Source organism: Sus scrofa, chromosome 14 (assembly GCF_054392235.1).
Source record: "Sus scrofa isolate SSC_HxYL_T2T_F1_AM1 chromosome 14, Sscrofa_HxYL_maternal_Yorkshire_Landrace_v2.0, whole genome shotgun sequence".
Classification (NCBI taxonomy): domain Eukaryota; kingdom Metazoa; phylum Chordata; class Mammalia; order Artiodactyla; family Suidae; genus Sus; species Sus scrofa.
Window position 1 is genome coordinate 32383956 of NC_139396.1, and position 11745 is coordinate 32395700.

The following is an 11745-nucleotide window of genomic DNA, read 5'->3' on the forward strand; positions in this document are numbered from 1 at the left end:
CACAGTATTTGCTGCTGCGTGTGTCTGCCTCTTCATTTCCAAAGCCTCCCTGATCACCTGCCCTGAGCAGAGCCCTCTGAAAGGGAATCCCAGGCAGGTGGGGACAGTTGATGTTCCCCAGCGGATGGAGTTGCTCCCTGGGGCTCCCTGCAGAGGCCCTGGCCAGACCCTGGGTGGCCAGTGAAGGGAGAGCAGGGCTCTCCCTGAGTGTCCCTCCCACTTCCATCATTACCAGCCTTCCCAGCTGCAGGCCCCTGTTACAGAACATCTCTGTCCTGTGTCTCTCTTGCATCTCGGTCATAAGGAGCCTGGGCCCTTCTCTTGTCTTCTCTCACACCCCTCAGCAACAGAGTCACTGCTCAATAACGGAAACAACGGTTCTGTTTAGTGCTTCTTTCCTTGGTGTCCCGTGATCATATATTTCTCAAGAAATGCTCCAGAGGCACATCAAGGGCTGACCAGGAACTAACAGATAAACCTCTTGGTGGAAAAACAAACAAAAACAAAAAACCTTGATGTAGAAGTTGATGTAGGAGTTCCCGTCGTGGCGCAGTGGTTAACGAATCCGACTAGGAACCATGAGGTTGCGGGTTCGGTCCCTGCCCTTGCCCAGTGGGTTAACGATCCGGCGTTGCCGTGAGCTGTGGTGTAGGTTGCAGACGCGGCTCGGATCCCGCGTTGCTGTGGCTCTGGTGTAGGCCGGTGGCTACGGCTCCGATTCAACCCCTATCCTGGGAACCTCCATATGCCGCGGAAGCGGCCCAAGAAATAGCAACAACAACAACAACAAAAAAAAAAAAAAAAAAGAAGTTGATGTAGAAGATTAGGAGCAATGTCCCTAAAAAAGGAGCCTTTTTTGATGTTTAAAATAGTGCTTTTTTTTTTTTTTTTTTTTTTTGGCATTCCCATTGTGGCGCAGTGGGTTAAGAAACCAACTAGTATCCAAGAGGACACAGGTTCGATCCCTGACCTTGCTCAGTGACCCCTAGCCTGGGAACTTCCATACACCATGGAAAGTGGAGGAAAAAGGAGGAAAGGAGTTCCTGTCTTGGCACAGAGGAAACGAATCCGATTAGGAACCATGAGGTTGCTGGTTCGATCCCTGGCCTCTCTCAGTGGGTTAAGGATTCGGCATTGCCATGAGCTGTGGTGTAGGTCGCAGACGCAGCTCGGATCTGGCTTTGCTATGGTTGTGGTATAGGCCAGCAGCTGTAGCTCCAGTTGGACCCCTAGCCTGGGAACCTCCATATGTTGCGGGTGCAGCCCTAAAAAGACAAAAGACAAAAAAAAATTTAAAAATTTTTAAAAAGAAAAAAATAGTACTTTAAAAAAATGTGTGTATATACACACATACATGCATACCTGTGGGTTAATCAAATCTGTCAGTTTGTAACATGAGTGTGAATTATAACTCTTTTCTGAAGGAGGAGACATGTACTCAGTAGGCAAGGAACACATATGTGGACCCATCGTATTCACAGCAGCATGAATACGATGTTGGATTCGAGAGAGGCCACAGGGTCTGCACTGACTTCTAGCCAAGAGCCGTGTACGTCGCTCCGCCATGTCTCCCCAGCAGGGCCAGTGAACTGCCCACGCCTTGTTCATCATTAGCTCCTGGAGAGCAAGTCCCGTTTCCGCCGTGGTGCTTGTGTATTGTTTCTTTGTGCTCGAGTTTGTAGCAGCTAATTGTCCACCTTCTCGCCTTGTCCCGTGCCTGGTGCTTCTTCGCCTCTCCTGAATAGGTCCCTGAGGGTCTGTGTGCCAGCTCACCTACGCTCACCAGCCCTATGGAGTATCCATCTCCCGTAAACTCGCTGCACACCCCACCTCTCCACCGGCACAATGTCTTCAAGCGCCACAGCATGCGGGTAAGAGGGCTCTGCATGCTGGGTCCCAGCCAGGACCAAGGTGGCTGCTGGAGGGAGGGGCCTGGGATACCGGGAACCCCAGGTCCTCAGGCTCAGAAGGTGCCTTCCATACCTCCACCAACCAGTCAGGTCAGCAGGGGCTCTGCGACCCCCTCTCCTTTGCAGGCACGTCAAGGTTTGGGGGCCGAGCCTGGCTCTGCTCTTGAGCACACCAGCTGGACCCAGACCTACCCCATCCCTGCTCTGGTGCTGTGACAAATGATGTAAAATCTGCCCCCTTTCCTCAGCCCCTGGTGGTAGAGAAAGCTCACGGGCGGAGGGCAGTCAAGCCTGATGGTGCCAGAAAATAAGAGATCCTGGAGGTTCTACCCCGCTCTGCCCTTTCTGCCTGATTATTGTGATTGCTCAGTCTCTCCTCAAAGGAAAGGCTTCCTGTGGCCACCACTTCTGCTGCTTTGTAAAAGTTGCTGCTGTATAAGAAGGAGCTTGGAGGGTGTTCCCACTGTAGCTCAGTGGGTTAAGAACCTGATGAGTGTCCCTGAGGATGTGGGTTCAATCCCTGGCCTCACTCAGCGGGTTGGGGATCTGGCGTCGCCGTGAGCTGTGGTGTAGGTCACAGACACGGCCCGGATCCGGTGTTGCTGTGGCTGTGGCATAGGCTGGCAGCTGCAGCTCAGATTCAACCCCTCGCTAGTGTGTGGGGCTAACCTCCCCCCCAGCCAGTCACTTCTTTGTTGTCACCTGCCAATGAGGCTCTGAGTATTTCATGGAGTAGCTTCTAACTGTCAAGTAGCTTCTAACTGTCAAGTCTCGCATAAAAAGAAAAAGCACTTGTGCTTGTCCACTTGTTACTCGTCACGACCCATCTTCTCCCTCAAGGCAAATAGCCCCTGTGGTCAGTTGCTGTGAACACTTGATAGAGTTTACTAAACTGAGTCTTGATATGTGACATAACAGACTAAAACTCATTATTTTAGCACTAACACTGTAACCATATTTCAGGCTCAGTATAAAGGACTCTAAAAATTGCCAGGCGGGGAGGGAGGGGGACTACATTTGTATTGTAATAGATTTACAAAGTGTAGAAAAGCATCTTGATATATCCTGTGCCATTATTCTTAATTTAGTAAAATTTTGAAATAAGTAAGGGAATTTAGAATTCTGGGCAGTGAGACCTTAGCAGATTATGTCTTCCCCTGACCGAGCTCATTTTTATCTTTTACATTAATTGAACTAGTTTATATCTTACCCTATACTTAACATTAACAAAACTGCCTTTTTAAACATGCACTGTCATTTAGGCAGTGTTCAGTTCCTCCAGCCTCCTGCCCTTGACTCTTTATACATAATTAATTGAGGTTTAGTGAGTTTGGCATTAAAATGTGTCCTTTCAGAAAGAAGGTATTTTTCATGTTTGAGGGGTGGCACCGCCTTTGTCTAATTCTTGCTTTACCATAACGACTTTGTTCAGTTCCATAAAGACAGACTGTGCAGCAGGGAAAAAAAAACTTTTATGTCAGGGGTTGAGAAGTACTTGCCATAAGGAAAGTCTGCCTAAAAGAACATAATGTGCATTTCTTAAAATAAGCAAAAAAAAAAAGTTAAAAATATAAACTCCATTTTATGGTATACATCAGAAACATTGAGAAAGCCTCTTCCAGACAGAATGCTGAAAAGGTACAATAAGCTCCCTGCAAAGCATTTGAAAGCACTTAACAAATATCAGAGATGGTTTTCTCACAAAAACAATTTTTCTACTGACTAGCTCTATTGCCTGACCCATCTGAGAAGCTGCAGGATTCTATACCAGCATCAGAACAGCAGAAATCTCCCTCTCGAGGCTTAAAATAACAGAATTCAATAAACAGCACCTCTTTTAGGGACATTGCTGGGTGCTGTCCTACGTGCTGAAGAGAAAACTGCCTTCAGTGAGCTTACCATCATCCTGAAGGAACAGGGCAAGTGCACAGCTACCTGTAATGCAAACTGCAGAGCTGTAAATGGCACATATACATACTGCAAAAGTGCAGTGGCAGTTTAAAGAGAAAAACTACTCTTTCCAGCTTGTTTTTTGCAGCTGGGCCTCAAAGGATGGGGAAGATTTGGACAGGCAGACACTGGGATGCAGGAGGTGAAAGAGGCAGAGGCATCAGTAGAAGCAAAGATTGAGTGATGGGAAACCACAGGAGGTGTTTGTCCAGAACGAGGAAGGGTACCTGTGGAGATAGCAATAAGACTGGCAGGGAGTTCTTGTTGTGGCTCAGTGGTAACAAATCCAACAAGTATCCATGAGGATGCAGGTTTGATCCTTGGCTTTGTTCTGTGGGTTAAGGATCTGGCATTTCGGTGAGCTGTGGTGTAGGTCACAGACACAGCTCAGATCTAGCATTGCTGTGGCTGTGCTGTAGGCTGGCAGCTGGAGCTCCAATTCAACCCCTGGCCTGGGAACTTCCATGTGCTGCAGGTTCAGCCCTAAAAAGCAAAAAGAAAGAGAGAGAGAGGAGAGAGAGAGGGAAAGAAAGAAAGAAAGAAAGAGAGAGAGAGAGAGAGAGAGAGAGAGAGAGAGAGAGAGAGAGAGAAAGAAAGAAAGAAAGAAAGAAAGAAAGAAAGAAAGAAAGAAAGAAAGAAAGAAAGAAAGAAAGAAAGGAAGGAAGGAAGGAAGGAAGGAAGGAAGGAGAAAGGAAGGGAGTTCCCGTAGTGGTACAGTGGAAACACATCTAACTAGGAACCATGAGGTTGCGGGTTCGATCCCTGGCCTTGCTCAGTGGGTTAAGGATCTGGCGTTGCCGTGAGCTGTGGTGTAGGTCACAGACACAGCTCAGATCTAGCATTGCTGTGGCTGTGCTGTAGGCTGGCAGCTGGAGCTCCAATTCAACCCCTGGCCTGGGAACTTCCATATGCTGCAGGTTCAGCCCTAAAAAGCAAAAAGAAAGAGAGAGAGAGGAGAGAGAGAGGGAAAGAAAGAAAGAAAGAGAGAGAGAGAGAGAGAGAGAGAGAGAGAGAGAGAAAGAAAGAAAGAAAGAAAGAAAGGAAGGAAGGAAGGAAGGAAGGAAGGAAGGAAGGAAGGAAGGAAGGAAGGAGAAAGGAAGGGAGTTCCCGTAGTGGTACAGTGGAAACACATCTAACTAGGAACCATGAGGTTGCGGGTTCGATCCCTGGCCTTGCTCAGTGGGTTAAGGATCTGGCGTTGCCGTGAGCTGTGGTGTAGGTCACAGATGTGGCTCAGATCTGGCATTGCTGTGGCTGTGGTGTAGGCTGTTGGCTACAGCTCCGATTGGACCCCTAGCCTGGGAACCTCCATATGCCACTAGTGCATCCCTAAAAAGGACAAAAGACAAAAAAAAAAGTGATCAGCATTGTAAGTATTCATTGCCTGATGAGAATGCCTAAGGTACAGTTCAGACAAGTAAAGCTTAAAGAGATCCAATCTCATTTGCTCCTTGAGTTTTATTATAAAATTGGAAGACATAGGAACACATCTGCCAATACATGTTAAAATATTTGGTAAGATGGTGATAAGCACTAGAGCATCCTAGACACTTGAATGGTGGAAATCTTGTTTCAGCACTTACAAAACTATCTAGTATTTTCTTGAGCCTGTCTACTCCTCCAACCAGTATCTACTCCAGCCCTCCTCAGCCCATGCATTTTTCTTATGCCTGGAGATTCCTAACTATATTCAGAATGTTTGACACAGTTCCTATTTGTCACTATTTATCAACAGCCTGGGGTAGACATACCATTGTGTTTGCGGGTTTTGGCATTTAACTGGGACTGTTTGTAGCCTTAAAATCCCCTCATCTGGAAGCATCAACTTTAGCAAAGAAGATTTTATTTTTTTTTATCAGTTCTAAATTATAACCTACTTTTAGGTTCTGAAATTTGTTTTCTTAAAATAAGATCTAACTCAATAGCTCTCAATTCCAAGGGTCCATTTGGTGATGTCTGGAGAGATTTTGGTCAGAACCGGGGAGGTGCTGCAGGCATCTCGTGGGTGGAGTTGCTGTGAGCGTCCTGCTGTGTACAGGAAATCTTCCCCTAATAACTAATTATCTGGCCCTAAATGTTAATAGTGCTGAGGTCGAGAAACCCTGGTCTACTACTACTTAGCCCCAAGAAAACAGCGATTTTGCATATTTAACCATCACCTCCCTGCCAGCACCCAGCCACATAATAGTTGCTTAATAAATAGTTGTCAAGGAGTTCCCGTTGAGGCTTAGTGGAAGTGAATCTGATTAGTTTGATCCCTGGCCTCACTCATGGGTTAAGGATCTGGCATTGCCGTGAGCTGTGGTGTAGGTCGCAGACGTGGCTCAGAGCCCACGTTGCTGTGGTTGTGGCGTAGGCCAGCAGCTCCAGCTCTGATTCAACCCCTAGCCTGGGAATTTCCAAATGCTTCCGGTGCAGCCCTGAAAAAAATAAAATAAATAAATAGTTGTTGAATAGAGTAAGAAACAAAAGAAATTTCAGAAAGAAATGGAATTTATGAGAAGTATTGTTAGAAATCGAGAGCAATAACCGAGGATGAATGAGCCTAGGAAAAATATATCAATATAACTCTTTTTAAACTGTCATTAAATTCAAAAGCGTTTTAAGAAAGTTTAGTGGGGGAAATCTTTTTAGAGGCTTCACAGAGGTTATAGCCTGCTAAAGCAGATTGAGAATAACTTCTAACATTTTACAAAAAATGACTTGTATGTAGGAGTTCCCGTCATGGCTCAGTGGTTAACGAATCCGACTAGGAACCATGAGGTTGAGGGTTCGATCCCTGGCCTTGCTCAGTGGGTTAAGATCCTTTTGATCTGGCGTTGCCGTGGGCTGTGGTGTAGGTTACGGACTCGCCTCGGATCATGCATTGCTGTGGCTCTGGCGTAGGCTGGTGGCTACAGCTCCAATTAGACCCCTAGCCTGGGAACCTCCATATGCCATGGGTGTGGCCCTAGAAAAGGCAAAAAGACAAAAAAAAAAAAGAGAGAAAGAAAGAAAGAAAGAAAGAAAGAAAGAAAGAAAGAAAGAAAGAAAGAAAGAAAGAAAGGAAGGAAGGAAGGAAGGAAGGAAGGAAGGAAGAAAGAAAGAAAGTAAAGAAAGAAAGAAAGAAAAGAAAGAAAGAAAGAAATGGCAGGTAAAACTATGAATAGGTTCAAAGCCCCACAAATGAGTTTAAATCTAGATTAATAAAGCTAAGGAAAGGACGCTTTCTTCCCTATCTATAAATGCTTATTTCTTTAAATTTTGTTCTTCACTTTATCTCTTAGCTCATTCATTTCTTTTAACTTTTGGTTAAATAACCTGAGCTGCTTTCTTAATAAAAGTGCATGTTCTAATAAAAAGGCACAATCAGCTGGGTGCATGCTGCTGCTCCTTCTGCTGTGTGGTCCCTGCCATGAACAGCTTTGGGGGACCACACACCACTTCTCCTCAAAGCTTCAGACCTGTCACAAGGTCTTCAGTAGCAATAAGCATCCCAGGCTTCCCAGAGGGCTGGCATTGCATTTCTTGATGTATTAAGTGACAGTCACCATGGCAAATGCCAACTGAAAAATAATATTAGGACAGTAATTTGAAAATAGAATGGTAGTCACACGACCACGTGATCGCTTGAAACCCATACCTGTTAAACTATGTGGCCCTTGGGTCCAGCACTTCACTGACCCACAGGCATGTACCTGAGGCTGCTGGACCCAATAATAACTATCAGCATAGACGGCTGCAGAGCTAAGGACAACTTTACAAGAAGAAAGCAGCTGGCCAGGCCACGGCTTGTGGCTCCCCTGGGCCCTTCGGAGGGCTGTCCCTCCTGAGTGTGGGGACAGGGCTGACTGTGTCCTCTCCTGTCTCCCGCTATCCTCCCAGGAGGAGGACTTCATCCGGCCCAGCAGCCGGGAGGAGGCCCAGCAGCTGTGGGAGGCCGAGAGGATCAAGATGCGGCAGCTCCTGGACAAGCAGCAGAAGCAGATGGTGGAAGATTACCAGTGGCTGAGGCAGGAGGAGAAATCCTTGGTAAGCGGTTGCTGAGCCATCGCGGGGGCCAGGGGGCATGGGGTGGGGGGGATACACCATTTGCCGCGCTGCTGGACACAGTTTGATGACCGTGCTTGCCTGGGAGAGACGGTAGCGCCATTGTGTCACATCACATCCCCTTTCACTGCCCCTCCCCCCCCAGCTGACCAGAGCAAACACTCTCCCTTGCATCCTTGGGGATTTTACTTCTAGAATCCTAAGTCCTCTGCTTTGGTTTCCTCCTCCGCAGGACCCCATGGTTTACATGAACGATAAGTCCCCGTTGGTAAGTCACCGGGAGTGGCCTTAGAGTGAAGGCCTGGGAGAGCTTCATGGCCCAAGGGACCTCAGCTCCAGACCTGCCTGTCTGTCTCTTCCTTTCTGCCTCTCACCTCGGGAGCTTGGGTCTTCCCTTCACTGTGATCTCCCAGGCTCCTTTCCCCAGCTCGCACTCCATCTACACCCTCAGCTCCGCCTCCCATGGCCACAAGGCCCCAGGTGGCTTCTGGCTAGGAGGTCCCCTGGTTCCCCTACAGTTACCTCTAAACTTCTAAATGGACACCTGAGTGGGTGGGGAACAGGCCCGGGGCGGGACGGGGGGAGGGGATTAGGGAGAGTGGGTGGTCCTAGAGCCACATCAGAGACCTGTTCTCTTTCCTTCCTTCCAGACCCCAGAGAAGGAGGCCGGCTACAGTAAGTGTGAGCACACTTCTTCTTGGCGGCAATTTCCCTTGACATCCGCACTGCAGAGAACAGGGGGTGGATTTGCAATTGGGAGGAGCACATGCCCTGTTGGGTTGCAGAGCATGCAGAGAGCCCAGTTGCTGTCTACACCTCTGCCCCCACTACCCCCGGCCTGGGGCGCTCCCATTTCTCGGATTCCGGGGCCATCAGACCATTTCTCGGTGTATCTCCTTGCATTTATTGGGAGGAAAATAAAGTCGGTCCTCCAGCCTCTGCCAGGCGATGCTCCTCCTCCCCAGACGAAGAGAGGGAAGAGGGCAGAGGGCGGGGCCGGCTGAGTGCAGGGTCTTTGCAGATGCCTCTGCTGCAGGCAGGGAAAGAGGAGCCAGCCCTGAGGCAGGCTCTTCGTCATCATCCTGGGGGCGGCGGGGGGGGATGCTCATGATGATGGTGGACATGTGGACATGATGGACGATGGCAGTAACCGGTGGCAATAACAAGAGCTGTCCCAAGTTGCTTAAAAATGCCAACTCATGCAATCTCACAGCAGTCCTATGAGATAGGTGCGATTTATGGGAAGCCCATTTTACAAAGGACATGAAACAGGCAGAGGAAGGTGAAGTGACTTATCCAGAGTCACACATAGTAATTAGTGGAGCTCAGATTTGAGCAGAGGCAGTTGGGTCCCTTCTGAGTGAACCCTCCAATCTGACAGATGGAACTTAAGGCCTGGGGAATGAGCTGTCCCAGGTCATGCAGCTCCCTGGTGGCAGAGGTGAGAGGGACCAGGTCTTCTGACTCCTGCTCCCGGCAGCTCGGCAGGGCTGTGCATATCATTGCTCATCAAAGTGGGGAGAGAATAGCACACTTCTTCCAGTTTACTTCCTTGACCCCCAAAAAGTCACAGCAGGCAAGTGGGAGGCCCCACAAATCTAGCGTGTCCGCTGCTGTCACACCAGGGAGGGGCTCCACGGCCACCTGCTGCCTGCAGAGTGGGTTTCTTCCTCATGACTGTCAAAGTCAGGATGTCAGGGCCGGATGTGCAGCACGCCCGAGGCGGAATACCCACTGCCATCATTCCGTCCCCGCCATGCCTTAGGCTTTTTCTGAAATGGACAGTAGTGCTTGTCCCTGACCACATAGGACCGGGAAACCAGAGGTCCTTTTTCTTCCATCTTCCTGGGATTCGGGTTGAATTTCCCCAGGTCTCCTGGTGGTAGCACAGAGGGCTTGGCTTGGTTGTCAGCTGGCTCAAAGGGAGGGGTCAGGGCGCTGAGAACATCCCCCCTGCTCACTCTCCCTCCCCCCCTGCAGCGGAGTTCACTGGGCCCCCGCAGAAGCCGCCACGCCTGGGAGCGCAGGTATGTATTGGCTTTGCCCAAAGTGGTCACGAATCTGAATCAGGGCCCCACAAGACTGAAGGCCCGGACTTCGAAGGCTTCAGAGGCCCTGAGAAATAATCCAGCCTTGTATCCTCATTACATAGCTGAGACCCAGGATGGGGAAGCACCTTGTCTAAGGCCGCACAGCTAATTCATAACAAAGCTGGGGAAGACCAGTCTCCGGTCTCCCATGCCCCCTCCCAGACCCAGAGCAGAGCTTACCGGGCCAGCCCGGGGAGCAGGAGATGCAGACCCCCTTCCTCTCTCGAGCTGTTCCTGGCTCCCTGCCCCCACATTGCTCTGGGGCAGGCGCTGGTTTGCTTTTCTCTGGATCAGCGGTTCTCAGCCTTGGCTGCGCCCTAGAATCACGAGAGGAGCTTGAAACCACCTGGCCCCCATGCCCAGGTGATGGTTCAGCTGGTCTGGTGTGAGGCCAGCCACTAGTATTTTTTTAAGACTCCCAGGCAGAGTCTGATGTGAAAAGCACTGCCCTGGAAGCAGAAGGGAGGGGCACACCTCCAGGACAGGAAACAATTATTTTGGAGACGGGTCTTTTCAAATTGGGCTGGTTGCTGAGCTGGCACCAGTAGTGCCTTGCCCAGGAAAGAATGGTTGTGTCCCCCGCTGCCTCACCCTCCCCTCTCACCATCTGTTTCTCTCCCCTGCCTCCCCCCTCAGTCCATCCAGCCCACAGCCAACCTGGACCGGACCGACGACCTGGTGTACCTCAATGTCATGGAGCTGGTGCGGGCTGTGCTGGACCTCAAGAACAAGCTCTGCCAGCTGCCCCCCGAGGGCTACGTGGTGGTGGTGAAGGTGAGAGCCGGTGGGGAGCCAGGGGCAGGGGAGGTGGAGGCTGCGCATCCCAGCCCTGGAATGAGGGGGAGAGGCCAGCAGGGGCCCCATTAGAGCAAAGTGGTCAAAGGGAATTCAGTCTCAGGCAGCCCTGAAAGGCAGGTACCACCCCAGGATAATTCTTCCCAAGGGAACATGGCTTTCTCAAACAGCACGGGATGGCGCTCCCGTTGTGCCTCAGCGGGTTAAGAACCCAACATAGTGCCCATGAGCATGCGGGTTTGATCCCCGGCCTCACTCAGTGGGTTAAGGATCCAGCATTGCTGTGGCTGTGGTGTAGGCCGGCAGCTACAGCTCCGATTTGACCCCTAGCCTGGGAACCTCCATATACTACAGGGGTGGCCGTAAAAAATAAAAACAATAAATAATAAAAATGTTAAAACCAGAAAGGGAGAATGGTCACCCCGCCCCTTTCTCTCCCAGAACGTGGGCCTGACCCTGCGGAAGCTCATCGGGAGTGTGGACGACCTCCTGCCCTCCTTGCCGTCATCTTCTCGGACAGAAGTGAGTGTCCTTGTCCCAGCTGGTGCCACCAGCTGTCACTTGCCCCCTTCACCTGCCCCAGCTGTGTTTCACACTGGACCCTCAGAAAGGCCACCTGGGTGGCCCCATCTCTGCTGCCCAGCCTTCAGCAGGGGCTCTGCACAGCATAGCTCAGAAGGCACCACAAGGGGGCGCAGTTCACCTTCTTGGGGTGAACGTCCTAGCTTAGGTCTCAGAAGGTTGCAGTGACTTCTCCATGCGTGAGGACATGCACAGGAGGACACACCCTCCCCCTTTTCCCCCTCCTGTGATTCTTTATCTAGTACTAAAGTCAAGGTGAGTGTGTCAAGGAAATAGCAGTTAAGGTTTCTTCAACTGATCATTTAATCTAATTTTCTTTAAGTGATAAACAATCACTGAACACCAAAAAGGGAGTGTTGGTGCTCTATTCTGAGATGGTGCCTGTGGGA

The 11745-nt window shown here is 49.9% G+C and overlaps 1 protein-coding gene across 33 annotated transcripts in view; it reads left to right on the forward strand.

The window, feature by feature from the left end:
* Positions 1–11745, forward strand: part of PTK2B (protein tyrosine kinase 2 beta) — a 143582-nt gene that overhangs the window by 129582 nt on the left and 2255 nt on the right. For 9 of the 33 annotated variants that reach the window (XM_084997737.1, XM_084997732.1, XM_084997733.1 and 6 more), the window contains 7 exons: positions 1746–1871; positions 7725–7871; positions 8122–8157; positions 8540–8570; positions 9870–9916; positions 10616–10753; positions 11216–11296. In XM_084997737.1, coding sequence (XP_084853863.1) covers positions 1746–1871; positions 7725–7871; positions 8122–8157; positions 8540–8570; positions 9870–9916; positions 10616–10753; positions 11216–11296 — 606 coding nt within the window. Of the gene's footprint in view, positions 1–1745; positions 4194–5040; positions 6846–7724; positions 7872–8121; positions 8222–8340; positions 8571–9869; positions 9917–10615; positions 10754–11215; positions 11297–11745 lie in introns of those variants that run through there. The other 24 variants (XM_084997744.1, XM_084997743.1, XM_084997741.1 and 21 more) reach the window with 6 other exon arrangements.